General features: G+C 42.5%; 2 protein-coding genes across 2 annotated transcripts in view; one reads left to right on the top strand and one right to left on the bottom strand.

Moving 5' to 3' along the window:
- RSPH14 (radial spoke head 14 homolog) overlaps positions 1–27,724 on the bottom strand; it is a 69,494-nt gene that overhangs the window by 20,572 nt on the left and 21,198 nt on the right. The window lies entirely within an intron of this gene.
- Positions 1–27,724, top strand: part of GNAZ (G protein subunit alpha z) — a 46,847-nt gene that overhangs the window by 5,462 nt on the left and 13,661 nt on the right. Inside the window, exon 2 of the mRNA XM_054173039.1 lies at positions 12,511–13,789. Within this exon, the coding sequence (XP_054029014.1) occupies positions 13,067–13,789 (723 nt within the window). The 5' untranslated portion in view covers positions 12,511–13,066. The remainder of the gene's footprint in view (positions 1–12,510; positions 13,790–27,724) is intronic.

The raw sequence follows: 27,724 nt of genomic DNA, 5'->3' as shown, positions 1-27,724 counted from the left end.
AAATGCACTCATAGCACATGATTGCTCTTGGCTATAGAATAGCCATTTATACATGAACTGGAGTGGTTTGGGTTTTTTTCAGTTTGGATATCTTATGAGGAAAGAAAGACCAGGATATTACCTGTTGACCACCTCTGGTGTTAATGCTATGGGAGAGGATTCAAACCTACACTACATAAAAGGGTTTTTCAATGCAGTTTAAATTAGCACTAAAACCCATCAGTAAGTTCCTGCACATGGTGTTAACCAAATCCATTCTAAACTAAAATATAAACATGGAATAACATTCTCCAGCACAGAACAAACACTTCTGCACTGGAGCATCTCTAAACTGCCACCAACTTGATAGTGTCCCACAAAATAGGGTGCTGTGACAGAGCCATTTGGTAGTGACAGGTATTTAAATATTCTCTGAATTGCCGAGATCCTCTTGAGCCTTCATTTTGTATTGCTTGGTGATGGTAGAATCTCACCTCCACCGTCATTACAGAGATACGTTTTTAACCCCTTGTCCAATCCATTTGTGTCCACAAACAGAAACTTGCTTTTGTTTGTAACTGAGTGACATTTCTGTTGGTATTTAAAATGGTAAGGCTAGCCTGCTGCCAATGTGAGCAGTTGTTCTATCATCGTGCAGTTTCTGTTCCCTGACTAGAGGTGCACGCATCCTCTGGTTATGTTTCCTGCTGTGCATGTTTCCAAAAGCAAACCTGAACTTTGCCTCATGCCTGTGATTACATTGGTGTGGCAAGTTTGCTTTTTGCAAGGCTGCTCACAAAGAGATAGAGAATGCTGAGGACTTGATGTTATTTTTTGAAGTTGCAGGAACAAATCCTTGGCTACTAATTTCAACCCTGTATTAACTGCAGCTGTTGTTTGAAAAGTGGCAAGATTTCAGGCTGAGGCCCACATCAGTGCCTCACACTCCTACAGTCTCTTTGATTCCACAGGTCAGGTAAATCTATAGTGGCCTGCAGCCATGAAAGAATCAGGTGCCAGCAGCAGCAAGAGGCAGGAATCTGTGACTTCTAACACTGCAGATGACTACTGTCCATCTTCCCTAAGAGGACTGACTGTACACTGCAGGCCTGAGCAGTGCAGTTCTGTGTAACTCAAGTTAAAGCACTGCTAGAGTAATACTCTACCAACGAGCTGAGCTATTGCTTCTGTTACAGCCCTGCTCTCTGCCAGTGCAGGTTATAAACCAAGATGAAATGTTGACAGAGGATATTGCCCTGCTCTGTGACAAAAGAAGCTTCTCTCCTTGTTGTGTCATTGGCTTACCAACTCTACCCTTTCCCCCACTTCTGCAGTCAAGGAAACCCAGAGCAGCTACCGACAGTGTAGCCTCTAGAGATCATACCTGGAAAGTGTTCTACTTCATGCTGGGATTTAGGCAGCTCCAGCTTGGTTCTGCAATGGAGGCTGAATCACAAAAACCCACTTCTCCTTGTTCAGATCCAAGTTCAGATCAAGACTAGGAGTGTCTGTCTCTGCATTTTTGACTAATTCATCTCCAGACAGAGGTAGTCTGTGATTAATCAAAGCTTGTCTGTATGGCTGCAGCTTTGGGTGCTTTTCATGATTTGTCCATCCACCTCATTAAAAGCTCACACAAACAAGGCAATTCAAGAAAGCAATGATGTGCTTGTAAACATCCTTCTCCAGGAGGCCAGATGGAGTGCTGTCAATCTGTGCAACACTGCTCCTGTTCACCTATGATGTGCAAATGAATTTCTCTTAGCCGTGTTGGTTATGACCTGTCTTTACCTGTGTTATGAAGTAGATTTATATCTGATGGGGGTACATTAAGAGCATATCAGTCCTGTTGTTTACTTGGTGTCTGCATCTGCTTTGTCAGAACCATCAGTTAGAGATGCCATATTTTTTTAAGATGTCATTTCAAAGGATGTTTTTCAGAGTTATCTAGTTATAAAATCCATATGAAATGCTGCTTTTCACTACAAATAATTTCTTTAGCATGTATTGGGATTGGTCAGAGGCAAGCAGAGATCAACAGAATAGAAACAGAGAAGGCCAAGATGAAGGAATTTCACAAACAAATGCAGGTGTGCAAAGTGTCTGGGGTTTGGTGCTTCCTTTTCACTTTTACAAAAGCCCTTTAAAATGTCATCTCATGTGAGCTCCCTCCTGCAACCAGCACAAAAGATGGGAAGGGACCGTTGAAATGTTTGTGCAGGATCCCCATTCATGCTTCTTAATGGCAGCCATGAGAAGCTGAAACACAAACTCAAACTGTACCTTGTTCTTAAGAACTGGGGAAGAAAAGTTCTCAGAATAGTGAAGAAGACACGCTCGGTGTTATGATGGCAATCTCCTGTCTTGTTCTGCTCTTTCTGTGCCACTCCTGTGTCTCTAAACCAGTAAAATCACAACTTTTGCTGCATGCTTCCCTAATGCATGGAGCCTTCAGTGGGCAGAGAGATGACACAAACTGTTTGCTTTACTCCTCCTGAAGTATTTGGGACAAATGCTGCTTTGGGAGGAGACTTGTGTCAGTGGCACTGCATCTTAACAGGATTGCTGCCAGCTGGAAGAACTTAAAACAAAATTGGAATTGCCTCAAGGTGGGCTGGGAGCTAAGTCAGCCGTGAGCTCTTTAGCTGTTGCCTCCATTTATGCCTTTGGGGGAGGTGGGAGGACATTTTATCAGGCCTTTGCTTGGAGTTGAGAAGTTTTGTGTGCCTTGTGATCTGGAACAGCTGTAGCTTTTTGGGTTGGTATTAGATAATGGCTTGTTCTCTCACTACTAAGTTGCATCCAGTGTGGAATTTTTCAGCCTCACAGCAATAAGGATGCAAAAGCTGTTTAAAAGTCACAGCCAGCATTAGGAGGCAATACCCTTGTCATCTGTTCGTAGTTCTAACACTGACTCCAATACCTCCCTTTAAAAGTCTTGAGGTTTTCTGTAAATGAACCAATGCATAACAAACCCCATGTTTTTATGCACACTTATTCTGGGAGGCTACAAGTAGTCACCAGGCAAGAAATGCTGTGTTACTTCCCCACTGGTACCTGAGAACAGAGACCTGAGAAGGCAGAACTTCTCCCTCACCCCTGCTAGCTGAGCAATCTGAGTGGTCTCAGAGGTGTCCTCATGCTCTCTTTTAACAAAGTTTTCAAGATACATGATTGCTCTACTGTGCATTGTGGATTTGGGCCCCCAGTAGGTGAATCTGCTTTGTGAGTGCAGGGTGCATTGGGAAGCTGGAAGCTTGACAGCTGCAATAGCTTTTGTACTGTTTTGTCCCGATATGCCTTGCAGAGAAATGTGTTGTGTGACCTTTCCACTGAAGAATGGATGCATTCTGAGTAACCTCTGGCATATTTGCTATTTCTTATCCCAGATCTAGGCCTGTTTCTCATGGTTGTTTTCATAACAGTATCAACAGCAGATTTTTAGTGAGCAAAAAGAAATATAAAGGTAATTCATCAGCTTTTTCCCTGCAGATCTCACGTGCGTGATGCTAGATGCTAACTACAATAGTTAGGATTCAACAGCTCCCTATCAGAAGTAAAATCTGAGCTTTATGTGCCGTCTTAATAGTAGGATAGGGTGTTACCAGAAGGAATTTTTTCTGTTAATATGAGAAATGAATAACTAAGGATCCATTGCTGAATAATGAATAAACTAAAGGCTCGATTAGCACCTTTCAGCTTTACGATAATTTTAGTGCCACAGCTATTTGAGTCAAGAAGAGATGTCACTGAGAGTAAAAAGAACAAAAGAGCAGCCATTTGAAATGCTGCTGTTAAACTTGTTCTGTGTGGTTATTGTCATACATTTGTCTGGTTTGTGAAACTCTCAGGCTGCTAGGGACTGCCTGCACAACTGGGTTCTGTCACTATTAACTGTAGCAGCAGATCATCTACCTAGCGCCATAAATCAACCTCTTGGTTCTCATGTTTGATTCAAGAGCCTACTTCAAACAATATGAATGAAAGCATGAGGATCACAAAATGGTGAGCTGATTAATTGGATGCTTTAAAAACGAGGAGACAGTTCTAGCTGAGGTGTTATACAAAAGGGAAACCTTTCTGACCTCAGCATAGGTGAACTTGAACAATAGGAGCTGCAAATTATTTGCAGGCAGAATTGAAGGTGTAAAGAAGTAGTACAAATGTTGGCAAAGGTCTTGGTGAAAGTACAGCAACTGTGATTGCATGGCCAGGGAGTTTGCAGGACTACAGGGAATAAAGAAACTGTAATGCAAGAAAAAAAATCTGAATGCTGGAAATGCCCTTCCTCAGAGGTGAACAGGAGCAGTATTTCCCCTCCTTCCCATCTCTCCCCATGTACAGGTGTGCACACAAAAGCCTGCTAGTGCTCACAGGACTCAACTCAATCATCCTAGGTGTCACAAAGTTTGGAGCTACAACTGCTAATGCTAACAGCAGTTGTGCAGTCTCTACTGCACAGCTGAAAACCAACAGGAGATGAACAAACAAAGTGACTGGATTTTGCTTTATCTGTAATAACAAAAATTAAGTCATAAATCATTGATGTGTTTCAGTTTTGGGGGGAAAGAGCTATTTACAAACTTGCTTGAAGTTGAAAAATACCAACTTTGCTCAGCCAAATCCCATGTCCTTGTAAATGCCCAGGTGAAAAAGCTTTCTCAAGAGCTGGGCTCCCATTTAGCAGCTCTTTTGTTACCTATGCGTTTTAAGAACAGTGAGTATTAACCACTGTCCAATACCTACTGCTCCTTTTTTGTTAGGGACAAAAATCTATTCTTAGAATGGTGTGAAAGGGATCCACAACACTGCCAAAATCTGGGTAGCCCTAGGAATTTGTGAAGCCATCCCAACAAAGTGTTGTCATAGCATGACTCAAAAATCTCTGTGGTTAAATTTGGCCTCTGTTCTTAGGAGGTTGCCCAGACCTGTGAGCAATCATACAGAGTGAACACCAATAGATGCCAGGTTTGGAACCTGTGCATGAAGGGAAGAAATAAACCTTATAGCACCAGGATGCTAAGCATGCTTCAATGTCTCCAGTAACCCAGCAGTGATGAGCTCAAATGAAACCAAACAGCTGAAAGACTTCAGTTTCAGACCTGTTCTCACAAAGTTTTCCAGCTGCAGATATTCCACAAAGATTTCGAATCATGCACTAACCACTACCTTTCCAGCAGTGCACCTTGCTGGCAGGTTTCCTCCTGCAGTGTGTTTGCATGCATTATGTTTATTTTCATCCTGCTCAAAACTGGAAATGGCCTCATTACAAAACCCTCTGCAGCCAACTGGAAGTCTTCCCTTGCTGGGAACCACAGTGCTTCACAGCTTTGTGGGGTTTTTATTGTTATTTTCCCTTGAACAATGACAGTGGGTTTTGTTCTGCTGAGGAGGAGCTATGAACATTCTCACTCCAAATTGTTGTTTATCAGAGGCTGCTGTGTCACCACAACTACTTAAGCAGAGCTCCTCTGGCTCATATTGCAGTCTCATTTGGAGCCAAGTAGAAATATTCTTGACCCCAGTAAAAAAAAATAACAAGGCTGAATAAGAGGAAAAAAACCCTAACATTATTTTAGAAACTTAAACTCTCCAGAGCACGAGTGGTGAAAACCACTGAGAATGCTGCTGGAGATGCTTGTCCTGAATTCTTCAGATAAACTCAGCCCTCAGTCTCTTCCCGTAGTCAAACCTGCATCTTCTCTTGCTTCACCTGCAACCAACTTGATTATGAATAGATATTTTCAGTGTCTTACAAAAGGTATTTAACTGCTCCAGCTTTCACTCATGTTTGATGTGTGTTCAACAAACACCTCAGGATCTCTTGTTGGGAGTCTGCCTGAAGCACCTCGGCTGCCTCTGCCTGTGGCGGTGGGTGTGCAACTGCAGCAGCTGCAGCTGGGCTGTGGGCAAGGTGTGAGCACCCCTGCAGAGAGGGACCTGTGTAGAAGAGGCTGAAGGAGAGGTTCCTAGAAGGTTTGATAACGTGTGGCACGTTCTTTATGGCAGCAGCAATTTGTGGTTTTGGGGTTGCTTTGGTTTTTTTCAGAGGGGATATGCTGGTAGATGGAAAGTGGTAGCTAAAGAAGTTGAGGCTTCAGGATCCAAAGCCTTTTTGCCTTAGTGTGAGTGAAAAAGAGCTGAATTGATCCAGATCTGTACAGAAATTCATCTAGGTGGAAAAACATTGTAAAAAATAAATAAATTGTTAGCTTAGCTTTTGCAACCAGGAGCCAATTAGCCATTGTACAATGCTGTCCTTAAATGTTCCTGGTCCCAGAGTTTTGGTTTGTGAAGTGGGATTGTACCTGGTTTTTTGATTGTGCCCAAAGCAGTTTGACGTCAAAAGCAGGACAAGGATACCTTCATATCAATTCCATATTATTAACCAAATCAAACTTCATACAAATTTCACAACAATAATTTCCTGTCAAAGCTGTCACCATGGATAACCTCCTTCACAGTCAGCTTATGAGAAAAGCCCTTTGGAGTACAGGGTAGCCATGGCAGTGGCTCAGCTGTCTGAGCTGTACCTGTGGAAGCTCTCCATGCAGCAGGGTTTTAAGACTGTCAAAGCTTCTGCATTTCTAAAGAGGAACAGAATGAGACCAGGCGTAGGCTGCAGCTGTAATCTGTGCTTGGTTGAGTCCTCTCCCATGAGTCACACTCCAGAGAACATTGTGGATTCTGTTTAGCCTCTTGGGATTTTTTGGTGTGTGTGTGTGCCCTGGTCTGTGGTTTCATACTTCTTCCACTCCTTATCTTCCCTTCTGTGGATAAAATCATGCTTGAGTTGTTAAGATGGAACCTAGGAAACCCACCTGATGTAGATACCATCTGATAGGGTTCATAGGATTAATTTTATATGTGGCCAAAGGCTGGAAATTGCTCTCTACCCTGCCTATCAAATTCATCCCTGATAAGAGCTCTGCCTCTGTATTGATACCCACATTCTTTCCCCCCGCTTTCTCTTGCAGTATTAGGTACAGAATTTTAATCCACACAATGTCTTCTTGTGAGGTTGATAAGCCCGACAAACCTGCTGCAGTTCATTAGTCTTTTCCTCAGTCAGACCATCATGAGAGTTATTGGCTCCCTTTCACAGCTCTGCTTTCCTGCCCTGCTCTCTTCCATTCTGAGCAGCTCTGTGATGCTCTTCCTGCATCTTGTTGCTCTTCCCTCTCATGCTTTCTTTGAGCTATTCACCTGATGCTGTCCTCCACACAAATCTCCTCAGTTGCCTCTCTGGCTTTATCTCACATTGATCAGCTGCTGCTCCCCCATGCCCATTCACCCTAGGTCTGGTTTTCTGGATTCCATTCACCAAGGTTCTTTCTGATTTATGCTCATGAAACATTGCTCATTCGCTGTTGCTTAGTTTCCAGCTTTAACTCTCACGTTGCCAGTCCACTTCTCCCATGTTCTCCAAGCCTTTCTGTGCATTCAGAGTTCATTACTTCTACTCAAAATATTTCCTGTATTTTACTTTCCTCCTTCCCAACCCTTTTGCTCTGCCTCTCATTGCAAGCTCTGTCTGGCCACCTTCCAGCCCTGATTCACTCTCAGCAATGTCTTTTCTCCAGCGAAACCATTCTGGCGGAAATCTGATCACCCAGGTGACTTCCTCCACCATGGATTTATCCTCTCCTCTTTTTTTTTTTTCCCCCCCTAGTGTAATTAAATTCCATATGTGCAGGCCCCTCTCTACAGTTCTGAGTCAATCCTTTCCCAGTGGTCTTTCTTCTTCTCTGTATAGATTTCTGCTGATTTCTACCAATATGCTACAGTAAGCTGTACCCATCTGCTCTTCTCAGCTTGTCTTTCCTTACTCCATTGCTCTGCCTTCCTTCCTCTTTCCATGGATATGGAAGTTTCCTAGTTCTTGTGTTTATCCACCCTTTCAGTTTACCCTGGAAATCTTATCTACCTTCTGTGACTTGACTCTCAATCTCTGCCTTCATTTTGCCTCTCCTCTGTATTTTTCCCCTCAAAACACACAAGCAGAAGCGCTGTGATTTACTTCTGTAAATCCAAGATGCTTTCTTAACCATCACCACAGACAAAACTGGTCTTTTGTTTCCATGGCTCCCACCTACCAGAGCATCTTCTTCTTGCTTCTTACCTGGCCTCAAATTTCAGCTTTTGCATCTTCCCTGGCTGCTCTTCCCTGTCATAGTGAACAAACTTCTTGTCTTCAGGACACTTTTATTTTACCCAAGACTCTGCCTTGAGGAGGTGGAGGTTAGGTCCTCTTTCTTAAGCAGAGATCAGGATGGATGAAGTAAAAAAGGTGACTTTTTCAATATATGATGGCTTGGTATTTAACCCAGTGTCTCAGTCCAGAGAGGGTAAGAGACTCGGTTCTTTTGAATATTCCCATGTCATGAAATTAGAGGCGCAAACAAGGCCAAAATATCAACAGCAAGGCTATTGATTAACAGAATAAAATGGATGGATCAGAAGGAGAGAGAGAAAAAAAACGAGAGAGAGAGAGGAAAGGGAGAGAGAAGAGGAGAGGAATTATATTACCATTCCCTACCCCCCAAGATGGTTTGGGTCTGTGGAGGAAGGGTGCTGCCTTGTTGGCTGTGCTGTCCTCCACTGGAGGAGGGGAGGGAGAGATCCCAAAGTCCAAGTCCAGCTCCTTCTCTGAGCAGCCTCTTCAGCTCTGTGAGTTGCAGCAGGCAGAACTTAGGACACAGAGAGAGGGCTCCTCCTGGTCTGCTTCTTTCAGGCTACATGGTGATGTGTCTGTCCTTTTCTCTCCTGGTATTTTCTTTGTTTTTCTTTGGAGCAGGAATTGCCCAGGTCTCTTCCTTCTTCTGAGCCAGTATTGCTCAGGTCTTTTACACAGTTTTTTAGGTATGTGTCCAGGTGGTGAAATCAGTGTCCTTTCCACCATCCTCCCTTTCTGGGGTTGCTGATGGGTAGAGATGGTCTTGTCTATGCACATTCCAGAGTCATTATCCAGTGGCATCTACCCACTACATATCAGCTGTTGTCTGGGCAATGAGCAAAGGTGATTTTTATCTTTGTTGATGCACATCAAGAGAGACAAGATTTAGTCTCTTACACCCAGGAATTTCATTCTCACTGTGGGGCTGCAAAGTTGCTCATTGAGAAACAGTTCCCTCAGCATTTTGTTTTCCATCTTCTATGGCCATTCAAAAAAGCCTATGATTAGAAGAAAGTCTAACTCCCGACTTTGGAGGGTTTTCCTTTACACAGCTCTGATGCATTGGAGGAAGGGAAGTTGTGCTAATTACCGTTCTCTTAATGTGCATGCTCTTATTTGAATGTTCTGCTGATTAACCTGTTCTGCATTTGCCCATGTCCTTTTGAGGTGCAAAGAGAAGGAAGACAGCTGATACTGCTGACATCAAGACTCTTTTACTATTACCTGGTCTAAAATTCTACAAAACACAGGATTCAGACTTTGTGAAATTTAAGATACATGAAATGCTTAAATCACAGTTGTGTCCATACACTGTGACCCATACAGGCAAAGAGACAAGGACTCTGCCTGTCATGCACAGATGACTGCATAACTAGTTTAGAAGCACTGAGAATGAGGTTGGCATGGCTGGGTTATGGAGCTGGTTGCTGCAGCAGTCCTGTTCTAGTCAGTTACTGTCATGTCTATGGATTTGGGATGGATTTACAGGCAGACGCTTGAGCACAGAGACTAAAAGAATGTAGTGAAAGGATGGTTTTAAATAGGAGTAAGAAAGAAGAGGTATGCTGAAATACTGCATAGGAGATCTTCAGAAGAGGGTAAAAGCTGCTGTTCTGAGCATGTGTGTCAATAATGCTCTGGGAAAACAAGGGCAGACAGGAATGAGTGGGATATTGAAGCACATTTAACCAGCATTCTTCAGATACTGTTTTCCTGAGTGTTCACTTTTTTTGTGGTCACTTCAGTTATGGAATTTTGCAACTGTGTGCAGCAATTGTCTATTAATCTTCTAGCTAAAATGTAATGCTCTCCTGCCAGTCCTGGCTCATCCTGCTAGTCATCAATTGCACCCAGATCCACATTGTTTCACTTATGGATCTGCTTTAAGCAGGGTTAGAGGTAGGAAGGGATTTAAAGCTATATATAGAACCAATAGAAGTATTTAAGGGCAAGTGATTGCAAGCTCAACTGTCCCAGGCTAACATCCCAGGAAACCTCAGGAAGGAGTATGCAGAACTGTCCTGACTCATGTTAAGAAATTAACAATGGTTGCCATAATGGTTGTCCTTCCACACAGGCATGTGTCACATTCCCAGATACTGTCACATTTCTGTTTTGTGAACTGCTGGAGGGGGATCCAGAGTGCTGCAAGAACCTGCCTATTGCCAAGATGCTATTAGAGAGCTGTGGACCCCAGAGGTGCACACCAGTGGGGACTTGGCTCTGAAAGCAGACATGTAGACTCTGCCTTTCCATTTGACAGCCCAGCATAAATTAGAAGAGAATTGTAAGTGACTCTAAACGTGTTCAGAAAGAAAGGCACACAAAACAGAGGAACCAAGATGAAGGTAGCCCAGTGTGACCGAATACACAAATAAAGGAACAATACGATACCTTTTGTGACACTGAGTCTGGGACCATCACGCTTGTTTCTACCATGTGAGGAATGAAATCCAAATAGATAATTTACTTTCTCCCAAATAAATGCTCCAAGAGTGATGGGGTGGGTTTTTTTCATGTAAATGTGAGATGCTAAGAAACTCAAGAAGCTGAGTTTTATTCTTGATTTTAATCATCCTTCTTCATACTGCAGCTGTTGCAATTATCCTCATCTGTATCTGTGAAGCCCCTGCCTCCAAGTGTTTGTGCTGTACTCTGTCACAATTAACATTATTTAAAGGTTAGCTAAAACTCTTATTTGATGTCATTAATTTCTACCATGGTGACAGCTACTGGGAGGGTAAAGCAAGAGCTCCCTGAAATCCCTGGCTGATCATGACTTGTAGCAAGACAAAACGAAGAGCTGAAATTCTCATCACTAAACATTACAAACCACTAGAGTGGTGTGGCCAAGAAGGAATGAGACCCACTGCACCTTGCTGTGTATCCGTGGCAGTGACTCTCAGCCTTTGGTGTAGGGAATTGAAAAGCACACGAAATCCTCTGCTCCACTGCAAATGCTTAGTTACAGGTTGCTACTCTGGGGGGCTGAAACGTCTTTCGTTCACTAAAATTTCTGCTGTGATACTCGAGAGAGAGGAAGCAGGTTACATGAGGTTGCAAGTAGCTGTAGTTCACTTTCTTCACTCACAGAAGTGGCTGGGATCATTCCGTCACTCTCCTGAGCAGTGTGGAATTGGAAAATGGAATTTGGGAATTTAGTCTTATTAAAATGTAGTAGAAGTTATGTTTCTTTAGTAGGGTATGAAGTTTTTCATAGCCTGCCTCTGAAGGTATCTCATTGGCTTGTAGTTCAGTGTGTAAAAATACTCTAAAGACCCTCTAGACAAGGAAACAGGCAGCAAGGTGGATAATCAAGTGGGCTGGGGCCAGCATATGATGAGGAAGCCATGACATCTGTGATTCTTCTGTCCAGTGTGCTCAGAGCTTAGCAGGAGCAACAAGCCCTTCCTAGAGAAGAGGCAGGTTACCAGCAACCAGCTCTTGGCGATGTGTTTCCCCTCTGTGAGAGCTGACTGCTCCCTGCTGCTGCCTTCTGCAGAGTTCCAGCTAGTAGGCTTAACCTCTAATTTGGGGAAGAATAATTGCTCTAAGTCACTGAAAAGCTGTCAGCCCTTGCTTGGATGGCATTTCCTGTGCTCTTTGTAAGAAACATTTGCCTGTAGTCACTGTTCACTTCTACTGCATCTCACTTTGCTGTGTTAGAACTGGAAGAGAGGATGCTTAATAGCGCCTAGCTTGGGGGGCTGTGAGAAGAGGTTGACAAGAGTTTTCTGTGACAGTGCATGGCTGGACTGATGAAGCAGGCAGCATCTTTAACAGGAGACATGAGAGAAAAGATCTGGTACTGTAGCCCACAGAGTAGGAACTCTCCATTTTACAAAATCATGAAGCAAAGTCAATCCCCTCCTCTTGCTTCCTCATTTAGTTATTTAAATGTTCAGTGCAAACAGAAAAGATGAAAGAAAACTCATGAGGACAAGATCCTGATAGAAAGGAGACTGGGCAAAGGAGTTGTGAGTCTGGTTTGTTTTCTACTTCAGGAAAACCAGGCAGAACAGGACTGTGCAGGAGAAGCACTGCCGTAAGCTCTTGCTGAGGAAGAAATTGGGGCACAGCTCAGCACTGTTTGTTTTCATGTAGGTTTAGATAACAAGACACAGAAGACTGAAAGATTTGATTTGTTCAGAAACCACATTTTCTTAGGACTGCAGGCTTCAGCTGTTGCTATGTTTTCCCTAAGCTTTTAGATTTTTTTTTTCTTTTTTTAACCTATTTTTTCACCTTTCTTTTCTTTTTGGGACAATAAAAGGTCTAGAAGTGGAGGAGAAAGTGAGTGGCTTGCAGCAAAGAAGCAGAGTCGCTCATTCATTTATTTTCTCATTGTTTGGCAGGTGGAAAGCACAGATTTACAGAGCTGAGCTGGATCAGCTGAAGAAGTGGGGGAAGAGAAACAAAACAAGTGCAGCACCATTGAAAAGAGCTTCAGCTTTATCTAGCAGCATCACCACAGCAACCAGAGAGTACAATTAAAAGACAAGGGCTGGAACAGAGAAGGTAAAAGTGCGGCTCCTTACCTTTGGACAGAAGGCAACAGAAGAGCTGAGAGGAGGAATGCAGAACAGGGAGCAGTATTTGATGGATCCAGCCAACTTGTGGCAAAGGGAAGTGTCCCTCCATTAACAGGAATGTGCCACTCTCTATGTACTGGAAAGGGGAGTACCATGAGATCTACTGAAGAGACTCTTTCTGTGGTTGCATATCTACAGGGGTTTGCACCCCTGCTAGGCCTGAATTAAGTGGTACAGGCACCATCAGGCATTGGACAGGGACTTCTTTTTCCACCCAAGGTGTCCCTGGCACAAGAACTGAAAGCCCCTTCAGACTTTTGAGACGCAAGCAGAGAGAGACCATCTCCAAGCCCTCCCTTCTGCACCTGCCTGCTATACCATGGGATGTCGGCAAAGCTCTGAGGAGAAAGAGGCAGCGCGGCGGTCACGCAGGATTGACCGCCACCTGCGCTCTGAAAGCCAGCGCCAGCGGAGGGAGATCAAGCTCCTGCTGCTGGGCACCAGCAATTCTGGCAAGAGCACCATTGTAAAGCAGATGAAAATAATCCACAGTGGTGGCTTTAACCTAGAGGCCTGCAAGGAGTACAAGCCTCTGATTATCTACAACGCGATCGACTCCCTCACACGGATCATCCGGGCTCTGGCCACCCTCAAGATCGAATTCCACAACCCCGACAGAGCCTATGATGCTGTGCAGCTCTTTGCCTTGACAGGCCCAGCCGAGAGCAAAGGGGAGATCACTCCTGAGCTGCTGGGAGTCATGAAACGGCTGTGGGTGGACCCTGGCGTGCAGGAGTGCTTTTGCCGCTCCAACGAGTACCACTTGGAGGACAACGCTGCCTACTATCTGAATGACCTAGAGAGGATTGCGGCCCTGGACTACATCCCCACGGTGGAAGACATCCTGCGCTCACGGGACATGACCACGGGCATTGTAGAAAATAAGTTCACCTTCAAAGAGCTGACTTTCAAAATGGTGGACGTGGGTGGGCAGAGATCCGAACGCAAAAAATGGATCCACTGTTTCGAGGGGGTTACAGCAATAATTTTCTGTGTGGAGCTGAGTGGATACGACTTGAAGCTCTATGAGGATAACCAAACAGTAAGTGCACCTTTTGCTTCTTATTTTCTTTCCTTAAGTGCACCTTCTGCTCCTTATTCTCTTTCTTTCTCTTTGTTTCTCTCTCCCCAGTGTCTGGTCTCCTCCCCCACCTCCCAACACTCCCAAAGCAGTCATCCCCCAGTTCCCAGCCCCAGATGTGATTTCCTTCCCCTCATCCTCCTCCTGAGGATTCCTTTATCTGGATAGTTCCCCCACTGGACAGGTCACGTTGTTTTAACGTTACTTTAGGGAAAGGGAGCTGCTCTCCACATGACTGCAGATTACAAAAATGAGGGGATTTTGGTGCCTTTTTTGCTAAATGTTTACCTGGGGAAGTGCTGCTCCAAACACCACCTCGAAAGGCAGGCAGGTCATGCCCAAGGATGGTTCATCTGCACACCATGCTTTGCAAGTCCCGGGAAGTTTGGCAGCTAAAATAGCAACAAGCAACAACTTTCTCCCCGTTTTGCCTAGGATTTTCAATTGGAGTTTGGAATGAAAGTATTTTTAAAAAACAACCAACAAAGATGTTTTGTAATTAGCAGGGAGCTTTCCAAAGTGTTCTTTGCCTGTTGTTTGTATGGGTGATTTGCCTTTTCTGATGAATAGCTGTTCCTTCAATGCTATTTGCTTCTGGTTTTCACAGCACCCAAACAGGGTAACTATGGGAAAATCTAAGAAGGGCTCTGTGTTTGCTCTCCCATTCAGCTTGCCTGAGTTAACCTTTACAGGGCTTCATTTGAACTTTTTTTTTTTTTGACAGACAAGTCAAAAAGTTAAAAACCAGCACACAACCAATATAGTCCAAAAATTCCTTGGGTACCTTGATTTTTGATTCCAATATCTAGAGACAAATGAAGTAAGTGTCTGGGTTATATCAGAGGGACACTGGAGCCTACTTTTATACAGTGTTTTAACAGCCTGGAAGGCTGTTCTGTGATCTCTTTGTATCCCTTTCAGCAGTCTGGTGTTCCTTGGTGCTACTGCTTGTAGGCTGTACTCAGCACCAAAATTCAGACTTGTATCATCCTTCAGCTTCCACGTGTAGGCAACCACTGGCCAACTATGTGTCCAGCTATAAAATCAAATTCTACAGTCATACCTTTGTGGTAGAGAAATAAGAACACAGATGAAGTATGTAGGAAGAGTCATCTTCCTGAAACTCCTGCTTGAGTGAGCAAAAGGAGAAGGCCATAAATAGCATTTCAGGGGAATGTGACTGTAGGTAGCATCTTACTTTGCCTGTTGTGCTTCATCCAGACACACATCCACAATGTCACTCTGTGGAGATGGTCCAGGTGTGCTGAATGCCCAAGTGTGTCAAACGGCTCCTAGAACTGAGCTGTGAGAAGTAATTGCATTGGTCGATCACTTGAAGTGAAACACTGAGACAGCCACTCATGTGAAAAGCGCTACAAAGAAGTTTGCTGCTGAGTCCGAAATGCCTCCTGGTGTCATATCTAAGGTGAAGAGAGCTATTGAATAAAACACTGCCAAGAACAACTTCCTGCTTGACAGAGCATGTGAGAAGTTGGCTGAGAGCTGAGCAAATGAACTATCTGCCTTTCCTGATAGCTCAGCTTTTGGAGGGTACAGTCTATTAAACATCCTTTCTGGCACGTAGCTGTTTTCCTGCAGTACTGCTACTACCAGGCAGGCCAGAGAGGAGGCTGTGATGTGTGCTATATGTAGCCCTTTTAGCTTCTGTTATTATCAGTGGTAAAAACATGTCAGCAAACATCTTGCTGCCAAACTGAGTCCTTTGGGAATCTGAGAAAAAGACTGACCTGAAGCATTCAGGGCTTGGGGTTTGGTTTGTTGGTGGTTGGTGGTGTTTTCATTTTGTTTTGCAGCCTTTCCATTCCAAGAGATTTCCTAGAGAAGTTTGTGTGGGAGCAAAGCTTAGATGACTTCACCATTCACATGTGTAATCTTTCAGCACTCCAAATTGAATTGTAGCTTTGCCTTTTTCCACTTAAGGTGGTACGTATTTTCACTTAGCCAAGGTTCATTTGCTACAGTGATATCTCAGGGTTCCAGCCTGAAGACTTGGATCTATGCATGGCTTCTAAAATATGGAGATATCAGTAAAATAATGAATATATGTAACAGAAAACGATCAATTGACTCCCAATTCATAATTCTTTTTACTAGAGATTCTTTCAAGCCTGAAGATCTATTTTTAGTGGCATTGTTCACTATGACTGCATGGGCTCAATTCAACGAAATTCAGAGACACCAACAGGAAGGCTTTTACTTAGTTGGAAACAGTGTGGTGTGCACCATTCTTGCAACAGACCTTCTGAGTGGTATTCACCTACTTTGGTACCTAATTTTGGTCATCAGACTTGGGACTGAACTGGATGACTAAACATTCTTGTTCTCCCATTTTGAAGAAAATACATTACAGTTTGAGCAACTGTGCCCTAAGGTATAGAACACTTTCAATAAACCCAACAAATAATAGATGAGGATTCTTTCCCCTGGGGGTACAAACCCAAGAGCTGTTCAAGGCAGGCGGTATGATGGGCTTAGAAATGACTACAAGAACACAGAAAACTGATTTCCAATCACTATCTCTGGCCTCTTGTAAGAACTGAGGATATTAGATGATATTATTAGCTAAGATGTTTAGAACAAGGCAAAGATAAGGACAGTGCAGGACTACACAATATACAGTGAAATTATGGAGCTTGTTTCCTGAGTATGTTGTGGTACCAAAAGGCTGCACAAATTTAGAGCCATGGAAGCATGTATAAAAGAAAAATATATCAAGAGCTGTTAAATACAAAGATAAGAGCTTTCGACCTGGAAGTTCCTGAGCTCTGACCTTGAGAATCAGGGATAAAAGGTGGAGTCACCATCATTGAAGGTGTTCAGGAGGAGACTTGATGGGGTGCTTGGTGCCATGGGTTAGTTGATTAGGTGGGTTGGATTGGTTGATAGGTTGGACATGATGATCTTGAAGGTCTCTTCCAACCTGGTTTATTCTATGTATTCTATGTAAAATAGGAGGAGAGCGTTGTGGTTCCCCAGATCTTCATTTTCTTCCCCTCCCCAGATGATCTGTTACTAGCCAGTGTAAGAGGTGGGATTTGGGGTTAGAGGGATCTTTGTCTTGGATGGCTCTTCTTGTTTTCTTTCTTTATGAAGGGTGATGGATGAGGGAGGAGATGCACAGGCCATGGAGATCTTTAAATTTCTACCCACCCACCCCCCCCAGCTGGGTGCTGCCAAGACTGAATGCTTCAGCCTGCTTCTTGGGATGGATTTTTGAGTATCAAAATGCATTCTTTTTAAGCTATTAATAGGCTTAGTTAAATTTTGAATCTGTCAACCAATGACATTGTCCCCTGATTATACTTCAAAATTAGAAGATGATGAATAACTTCTCTACTCCAATTAATTCCGTTCTCTAACTCCTGTCACTTATTTTTTAGCTATTTAATCCTGATACTGCCCTTTCTTTCCATCATTAAACTGGTGAAAACAGCTTGCTTCCAAAATACACAGCTCAGTCATTCTCTGTGTACTTCTCCTCAGTATTTGCTGGTTGGTCATACTTCACTTTACAAACAGGAACAAAACCCAACCATTTATCATCAGGAAAAAGAAATAATTGCTAACACCACTGAGCATAAATCTGTGTAACAGAAGCAGCATCTTTGGAAGCAAGAATCCTTTAGCCCATCACTGATGGGGAGAAAGCTCCTGACTAAACTGATTTTGCAGAATAATGTGATGGTATGCCAGACACATGCTACATTTACTTCAGGACAGCCTGGCCCTGAGCTTTTTATTTTTTGAAGAACCCCTACAGTTTTACCACCTTATGTTCTCCTCTTCTCCTGTTTCCCTGGCAACATGGCATGGCAGAGTGTCATATCAGTCAACAAGGAGCTCTGCTTCAGCGGTGTCCTGCCAAAGCTACCAGTATTTCTAGCAAGCTGAGCTTTCTCACTGCAACTGTGACATAACAATGAGATTTTATTGCCTTTAATATTTGCCAAAGCCAGTTGGAATTCCATTGGTATAAATGTTTACGCAGTAGTGCCCTGATAATACTGCCTAGGGATGTCCTTGGACTTGTCAGAGTAGACTTGTTTTTACATTGCCTTTTACTGGTAGATGTAGTCCAGTAGTATGATTTTTTTCTGGCAGTGCTACAGAAGGGATGCATTCTAATAGCAGCTCAAGTTGTGCCCTAGCTGTTCTTCATAGATCAAATGAAAGCAGTAATTAGAAATAAATAAGTCAGTCCTCAACAACTCATACATGGAAAGGAAAACAAATTCATTTGGAATAGGAGAGGTTAATAAAGGAGGTTGACGAAACGTTGGGAAAATAAAGGAAAAGGGCTGATAAAACTAAATGTAGTGTGGCTCTGCCTGAAATGGCCTGGAGGCAGTGTGCTGCAGAGCATCTGGCTGTCACTGCTGTGCAGAAATCCAGACTGAGACTTACAGCAGTTAAAAAGGTTTCAAAAGGTTAATTTGTTTTGCTTAGCTGCAAAGATTGCAAAGTACTTGAAAGAACAAAAAAATGTCCCATATTTAAAGAAATAATCTAATGGAGAAAGGCAACATAAGAAGAAATAGCTAGAAGCTATGTCAGATAAACACTAACTTGAAATAGCTTTTATTTTTTTAAAAAAAAAAGTGAATTTCTAAGGAAGGAAACTGAATCAGCTGAACCAGCTTTCTGCAAGACATTGGCACCTACCAATGACTGGGCTCAGGAGAGGGGAAACCCAAGAGATGGAAATGCCCAGATGTGTGATAAATGGAATTTAGACCAAAAAGATCCAGTGACCATGATGCTCTTAGTTTAATATTTATTTATCCAAATAAGACCCTTGTTAATTCATAAACTAAACAATGCTTTCTGCCTAAAGCTTCCATTGTACGATCACCCATCTTGATAAAGGGATTCTGTGTGGCTCTCTTTCTTTCTGTTTTTGTTTCCCTCTGAAGCAGCAGACTATAGAAAGCAGCATTACATGCATTTGGTGAAATGTTGAGTGAATTCATGTAATAAATTAGATAAAACTGCTGAGATCATCTGGAAGCTACTCACTCAGGAAGACAGGGAGGTCTCATTCCCTGCTGCTGCTTCAACTCTTCAGACAGTTATTGCTACCTCTGCTGCATGCTTCTACTTCATCACTCGTGGAAGCTCTGCTGTTCCTTTGGGCCCTTTGCTAAACAACTCACAAACCTATCAGAAAGTAACCAGTGTTTCCGAGTAGTTGAGTGGCTGCAGGATTCCTGAGTCAATCACTCAGAGAGGAGTCTGGTGATTTGTAGATCTAGATAAGGCAAACAGTAGGATCGGCAGAGGAAAAGCAAAAGGTGGATGAGTCAGAGTTCCTCATTGTGATGTATCAGCTCCTGGAGCAGCTGAAGTTATCCTGCATAACTAAACCTTACTATGAGATTTGTTATTTGAGCGTTTGGGAAAGCAAAGTAGGAAAGTTGTGCTATGGTAGCTACTGGAAAGGCACCACAAACCTCCTTACCTGCACCCGATCGAGTGCTAGGTTTTATGAGCTACTCAGGGCATATCCTCAGCTGCTATCAATGTCACCTGCTGCTTTTATGTTCTTCTGTAAAAGTCAGAGCATAGGGAAGAGGATCTGAATAATTTCTTCTCTAAATGCAAGCCAAATACTAGACGCATTTTGTGTGTGTAATAGAAATTAGGTTCTCCGTCAATTTCTGCTGTCTTTTTTCAGGGATGGAATAGATCAGTGAGACATGGTAGGATGCAGTTAAATGTAATTCTTGCTCCTATTCTTGCCCTCTCTCTCATTCCAGGATTTATTAGCAGTGGCCTTTTGATGCTCTTTTTATGTAAGAATGTTTATCAGAGTGGATTATTCACTGTCTTAGAAGATGTAAGAACAGTTCAAAGATAGGAATGAAAAGCTTGTGCTTGATAGAAGGGTAAGAGAAACTGTCAACAATGCTGAACTTCCTAAAGTCTCAGAGGAGATGCTAGAATAGTCAGCTGTAGGTCTTCTTACAGGTGTATCAGAAAGAATAGTATAGTAAACAGCCCTGCAAAACACACAATTAGATGATGGCAGCATTCTCTTTATGTGGCTTGATATTCAAAGCCTTTGTTTTAGTGGGGAATAACTACCAGGAAGTTCTGCAGAATCCCAGCAGCTTGTATTGGAGATGCTGATTTCATTTTTAATAGCAATGTTTTTCAAATAACAAAGTGACTGAGAATATTATTACTGCTGATTTTAATATGAGCTAAGCCAGGCTCCAGATTTTAATTCTTTGTATTTTGCTTTCTTGATTAATTCTTCTGTACTCTTTGCATTCATTTTTTTTGTTGTGAGGAAATTGCTGATTTTTATTAGCACTCATTTTCCTTATTAATCCTGCACATTCTCAATTGTTTCCTTCATTGGTAAATAGATCCTGGATGATATCTTGCTTTCTGATTCATAAAGTTGACTTTCCTGTTTAGTTTTATATGCATTTTTTTTGTATCACTGCATGTATGGGCAGAGCATAGATAAGGAAGCTCTTGTACCATGTAAGCTGGTGCAGACTTGTGGGATGGTGGTTTAAGCTGAAGCAGGTTGAAGATAAATTGAAGGAGAAACTGAAATGTCACATAACTGCAGAGGAAACACTGGAGCCCTTGGCTACAAACATATTTACAAAGAGACCATATAACCTAAATGCAAGACTGCTCCACTTAGCAAAGAGCTGCACAGAAAAGTACATTGGAGCAAGCCTATCAGTTTGCAATCTTAGAGCAGATCCTATAGAGCACACTTCACTTTTGGTGAGATGCATATTATTATTTCCTCAGTTCCCTCCTTTTAACTTCCTATATTCTTCTCAAAATCCTCTGGATTCAGTGTTGGTATTTGTGTCATACACTGCCATGCAGAGCTCACTTCCCAGCACTGAGGCCTGAAGTGCACCATGATCATACAGCATTGTGTAAGAAGGGACATGTATTCTGTGTGACATCTTAATTGTTCAACTTCACAGAAAGATGCTGTCAAAATAGCTTCTCTGTATTGCCTGTACAGCAACAGTTCTTAAACTTCTCTGTATGACAGTGTTCCTTCTCTGGGTTATAAAACCCTCATCTCAATTTCGTGTCTTGATTGTTCTATCAACTTGCGTCAGTGCCTTAATCTTCCTTGTTCTCTTTTCTCAGTCCCAGATGTGTATGGCTTATAAAAAAATCCTCTTGAGAGAGATACTTCAACACTTTTTGTAGTGTATGAATATCTTGGGGTATTTGCTGCATGCAGAGCAGAGAGCATAGGTTTAAGGGGATGGTCTATTACCCTGCTTTTGAATGGCAGAGCAGGGTTTGCTGATAAGCATGCCAAAACCCACATGGGTTTTAGAGGCAGACTAAGGAACATTCTGATGGGGCTGACTGGGCACACACTGGCCACCAGCCTTATGATTTGCAAGGGTTTTTGAGAAGTCCATGAAGACAAGTCAATACAATATGCTGCATTTCTGCTGCTGGAAGTGCCAGTGCAGGTAGTGCTGAAGTGTTTATAGAGATACGTTTAAAAAGTCCTTTTGTTCTTAGAAAATGGACACCAGCCTGGGTCTCCCTACAAGGACTATTCAAACAGTGAGTTTTTAAATGTCACCTGGACTTACTGGGGTTTTCCCCTAGATGTTAAAAATTGTCTTTGTGTTCCACAGTGTGATCCATTCTCCTCAAAGGTCTAAGCTGATGCAGTGCCCTGTTATGGACTGGAGCCTATACTTCTAATCAGAAAACCTGACCTAGGCTTAAAGTGCTTCATGCCATTAGACTAATTTCAGTAATGTTTAAGATTTGATTCTCTGTAATGAGTAAAATAACCACAATAGCCACTCTGAGTAAGAGTCATGTATAAAAATATAGGTAAGTTAGTGTATTTCCTGCTTCCAATTAGACTTCATACAATTAAAAGAATATTAAGGGGTTTTGGCTATTCTAGAACATTAAATGTATAAGAGTTCAAATGTAGGAGAGTCTTTTTGAAGGGTTGATTTTGTATTAGATGTTCTGCCTGCAACAAGTGAATGGAATTGGAAGCTTTGTACAGGTGAGGCTTTAAGTTGTAATTAAATGATTTGAAATTGTAAAACATTGAGTTACCAAAGATAATTCTATATAAGTACTTCAAAATTTTTATTTTAAAATCCTGTCCTAATTTTATTTCTTTTGCTTATGCCCTGAGGTATTTGCTGCCAAATACTGTAACAGAATTTCAAAAGGAGTGTGGATGCTAAAGGGGGAGACAAAATCTGATTGATTGTAGCAGGATCTATCACACAAACTTGAGTGATGCTGAAGGCAGGAAGGAGGGGGGAAGGGGAAGAGAAGCATGTTCCTGCCAGCTAACATATACAGTCACTGCTACATGATCTCAGGAACAACCTTCCAGTTTTTAAATAGATGCTCTGCTGGTGCAGGGGAGAGTGGGATACAGGCTGCTTCTTCCCCAGACATCATTTTCAGAAGCATGAAGGAAATCCCTTTGGTTGTGTGGGTGGAAGAGAAGAAAGGTGAGATGAATTTTATTTTTTTCCCCCCTATGCTTTCTGCTGACTATTTATGTTATAGTTAGCACCATACTGTGCAAACACAGACTTGATTTTAAGCCTGTCTTAATTTTACTATGCATTTCATGCATTGCATTGAAATAGCCTGATGTTACCATAGCCTTGGCAACAAGTCCAATTCGGAGTTCCAAACCTCCCTCTTTTCCTGTGCTGTTGTCTCTCATTCTTCGAGTCCCCCTTTTGGGAGCGGTCGAGGCGACATCGCAGAAGCAGCATCGCTAAGGGATGCGAGGTATATCAAAGCTAGACCGTGCTAGACGAGAGACTTTCCTGGCGGCGGGCAGGCAGGGCTTGAGCGCAGAGCCACAGACACGAACTGTCCACCAAGGGCAGGAGAGCCGAGGCGGCTCCGGGGCGGCGCTGCTCTCGCCCAGCGTGGGGACTGAAACGGCCCCGGTGAGCGCCGGGACGCGGGCGGACGAAGCGAGGCGCGGCAGGTCGTGCAGGCAGCACCAAAGCTCTCTCCCAAACCCAAGGTAAACCACAAGTTCAGCCGGGTGGTGAGGTTGCTATGTCTGAAGGATGGGTGCCATTCAGAGGGACCTGGCCAGGCTGGAGAGGTGGGCTGAGAAGAATTTAATGAGATTCCATCAGGCAAAGTGCAAGGTCTGGCACCTGGGTAGGGGCAATCCTCAGTATCAACCCAGGCTGTGGAATGATGAGACTGAGAGCAGCCCTGAAGAAAAGGACCTGGGGGTGCTGGTGAGAAGCTGGACATGAGCAGACAGTGTGAGCTTGCAGCCCAGAAGGCAGCCTGGGCTGCATCAAAAACAGTGTGGCCAGAGATGGAGAGAGGGGATTCTGCCCCTCTGCTCTGGTGAGGTCTCCACCTGGAGCAATGCATCCAGCTCTGGAGTACACACAGGAAGGCCACGGACCTGATGGAGAATGTCAAGAGGAGGGTCACAAAAATTATCAGGGGGCTGGAGCACCTCTGCTATGAGGACAGGCTGAGGGAGCTGGAGGTGTTCAGCCTGGAGAAGGCTCCAGGCAGACCTAATAGCAGCGTTCCAGTACTTGAAAGGGGCCTCTAGGAAGGCCTGCAGTGACAGGGTGAGGGGCAATGGCTTGAAATGAGAGAAGAGAAGAGTGAGATTGGATGTTAGGAGCATGGTATGAGGGTGCTGGAACACTGGCACAGGTTGCCCTGCCCAGAGAGGTAGCTGAGGCACCATCCCTGGAAACACAAGAGACCTGTTTGTTTCTGGGGATACTTAGCTGTAGATTGGGTTAATATATCTGTATGCACTTCTAAGAGAGAAAATGGTGTAGTTTAATAGCTCAATGAAGTATAGTATACAAAGGAAAATAATAGTCTTTTCTCAGTCAACTTGAAAAATTCTGTTTTGTGAAAATATTAGGGGCTTAAACTATGTTTCCCCCTTCATCCTGTTACCTTGTTTAAATAGTTCTTGCTGTTTTAATCTGCAGTCAAGACAGGAGCTGTACTACTCTGAGCATAGTTACACCTTCTGCCTACTAGGGGAGGAACTGTAGGCTACTTACTGAGTGTTCATGTTTCCAAACTCCCAATGTCACAAAATAAGCTGCAGACTCCAGTAACTATGATGTACCAGCTGCTCCCTCTCCTCACTAGGAATCAGAATTACATTCCTCAAAACAGTGATCCCACCTGGGACAAGACTTCAGGCACAGAGTGATCCACAGTGGTTGCAAATTCTTTTTGAGGTTACTGTTAAATAGAAGTTAGGTGGTGGTGTCCTGACTAAAAAGGTCTGACACAGCTTTTCTAAAATGTTCTACTCAAGAAGCAATTTTAAAACAAAAAGGCCACAAGGAATCAAAGAAACATCACCTTGTTCTGAGAATACAACAGCCAGTCTGTACTCGGATAAGCACATTCCTTCTTCAAACATGAATATTTAAAGTAGAAAAATGCATTGACCAAAAAAAAAAAAAAAAGAGTGAATAAGAAAAGCACTCAAGGAAACACATTTTGGAGAAGTACCCTTACTTTAAAACCCAACAAACCAAACAAAGAACCTGCAAAAATCTCAGTCTTCCGAGCTCGATTGGTGGCACTGGAGCTTAGTTCTAACTAAAGACTGCAAAACTGCTGGCCTAAAGTGTATCTCAAAACTAGCTGGAAATCAGTGCTTGTTCCAGGAGGTCCAGTTCAGCAGGGAAATTGCTGGTCTTCCCTAAGATACAAGAGGAGAAAAAAACAGGAGGTTTTTTTTCTTCCTGTAATGAAATATGCAGGGATGTTCTTGTAGCATGGCCATCTCTGGAGACAAATTGATTATGAGCTTTCCTGTAACCATTTCTCTGGGATCAAGAATCACAAAGAGTGTCAGAGATTTTCTAGAAGCTTTTAAAGCTGAGTAGCATAAAATAGGCACAGATGATAAACTTTTACTGTGGTCTGCTGTGATACCTGGACAAATTATGGCATGTGCCCAGGGCACTTCCTTTACTTTCTGAACACTAAGAATTTTAAAATAATGTCCATGGTAAAAGGTAGTGACAGAAATTATGGTTTCTGATTATTGCTACTGTAAAGTACATTTTCAAAGCTGCCTATTCAACAAGGTCTCCTTAATACATGGAACAGCCTTTGTCTCACAGATAAGGGATTTTTTTTTTCTCATTCCTTTGCAGATTTGAAATAATTTAAAATGTGCAAATTGCTGTGCTAATACGAACAGTTCAGGGAGAGATGATCAGCCTCTAATGGCACAAAATGATCTAAGCATGTTTCTCATCTGGAACGTATAAATCTGAGGAGGAAATGCAGCTTAAAGAGTGAGAAAGTTGGGAGGAAGTTTAGCTTGTGAAGCAATGTGGGTGGAGGATGAAATGGAGTGGGGTTTAAAGGATCTGGTGGAATCAAATAATCGAGTTAGTAAATGGAGAGTATTGGTGGTGTAATCTTGTTTTGAATGTCATGTTGCCGGAGATTTTGATTCAGGCCTTTTAGTGATGGTTTTTCCATGGATTTGCTCCTTCAGTCAATGAGTATAATAGTTGGTTTATGATTAATGAGGGCTTATGTGATAAATGAGGCTGTCAGCTTTAGGAGCACTGCCATCATCTGTGGCAGAGGGAGGAACATATGAAGTGAACGGAACATAGGATTATAGGAAAGCAGAGGAAGTTCACATGGCTAAAGCAGTTGAATGCTCCTCTGAGGAACTGTGCTAGATCCTGTCACAGGCCCAGGTTCCTTTTGCTTCTGAATCGGTTTAAGTGAAGACATTCATAGCTATGTTTTTTCCTTACTTTCTTCAAAGGGACTAAATTGAGATCCTGTGATTTGATTTGTAATAGGCCTGATTACTCAGAGCTGCACCAGGTATCAGTGATAGCTTGAAAAACCCACTAAACTTTGTTCAATAACTAACTACATGTGCTGAAAAACTGCGTTCTAGAAAATTAGGTGTAGAATTACTGGGTTCTTTATAACTGTAATTTCTCATTATATGGATTGTATCATTACCTATTTATAAGTTGCTTTTAACAGAACCTCTTGATCTGACAACATGCTGTGGGAACAAATGTAGCCAATGAAATATTCAGATAGAATAATTACAACCTTCAGAAGAAACTAGTAATTGTGTCCTTTGAGCAGTTCATAAATAGTAAGTTTATAGTAAAGCATAAGTCTGCAATCTGAGTTGTGATTTTAAAGAGAAGTATTAACAATGGACATTGTCCATCCTGAGACAGGGTTCAATAAAAAACCCTGTGTTGCTATACCATGAGATTTACATGAGTTACTCTATCCAGGAAACTCTGATTCCAGCCTTTGACACTTGAGCATTTAGGGCTGCAGTTTGGGTGTTTTTCTAAACCACAGAAAGATATTTTTGTGTCCCATTCTGCAGTAAGTTAGTGTCAATACAATTTCTTACAGAAGTTGTAATTACTTTTAGAAATGCCTTCAGAAATATCACTGATACGTGTCATGTATCATTCACTTTCATTCTCTTCATGGCATACTGTGTGTTTCTGGGTATTTTGTGGTGGTCAGTAGTTCCTGAGAGGTTCATTTCATACTCTGTGATGGAAGATCTGATAACACTGAAGATGAATCTTAACCTTGATTCAGTGTCTAATGCTAAGTCAGTGTTAAAAGCAGAAATCTACTGCATCTTTCTGTGCTAACTGGGACTGAAAGATGAAAGTTCTTGAAAAGCTAATAGATAGTGGACTTCTAATGTGACTGTGAACTGACATTTCTGCTATGAGGACTTTTTCTGTGGCAAATGGTGTTTGGGTAATGTTCTGAATGGTCTGTCATAAGTTTATTTTAAAAGATATTTGCATTTCTTGCAGAAACTTTTCTTATGAACTAATTCTTTGCTATTAATAGTACCTAGATTTTACATTACTTTCTATACCTTATGGGTGACTGTAAGTGAAAACCTACTCTTCTTGCCTAGAGCAAGCAGTGTGAGTGTTAAATTACAGTGCTGTTTGTTGGTGCAATACAGAGCCATGTGCAGTTGGTTGCAGTGCTCTGCTAACATCACTAGAAATATTCCAAATTTACAGTGAACCACAATGGATTGACTCAGCCTTTCCCTTTAACTGATGAAGTCTTTCCACCTGTATTACAAACTCTAAATCTGCGTGCACAGATGGCACTAGTCAATCTCCCTTTTGCCAGGTGAAAAGCTGTGAGGATGTGTAGATTTGATTACATAGTGGCTTGTTTCAGCTGAATTTGGTAAAGCATATAATGAAATGGGGTCAAAAGGAGGGAGATGGCCTATTAACCCAGCTGGTGGGCTGCTGAACTCTACTGAATAAGCACCCACTCACGTATGGAAACTGCTTAAGGTGAGGGAGGGCTAAGACACTGAGAGAGCCTAGCATTGGAGCAGGAGAGATCAGAAGAAAGACAAAAACAGTCTGAAGAAAAAGTGTGTGAATCATTCTCAGTGGAAGAAATGATCTTCTCAAAGGCTGAAGAAATTCCACAGCAAAGTAATTTTTTTTTTCCCCCCTGAACAACTTCAACTGCAGTGCTTTATACCAACAACATTTACAGCATCTGATCACAATCTGGTTGCTTTTTTGTTGTTGTTGTTGTTTTGGTTGGTTTGTTTGTTTGTTTTAATTCAGTCTTGGTCAACCAAAATAATTATTACTTCTTTGTCTGCAGCCCAGCAGACGAAAGCTTGCATTACAAACAGGGGTGAAGTACCACCCCAGAGTACATCACCATTTCTTTCCTTTCTTCCTTCTCCACTTACTCTAAAATAACTTCATGGAAATTGTCTCTTGAAACTGACTTGATCCGAATTCCAATAATGCTGCTTAGACCTGGAAGAATTTATTGAAAGTGAAGACAAGATGT

Source organism: Dryobates pubescens, chromosome 25 (genome assembly GCF_014839835.1).
Source record: "Dryobates pubescens isolate bDryPub1 chromosome 25, bDryPub1.pri, whole genome shotgun sequence".
Classification (NCBI taxonomy): Eukaryota; Metazoa; Chordata; class Aves; order Piciformes; family Picidae; genus Dryobates; species Dryobates pubescens.
This window is presented reverse-complemented; position numbering and strand designations above follow the sequence as displayed.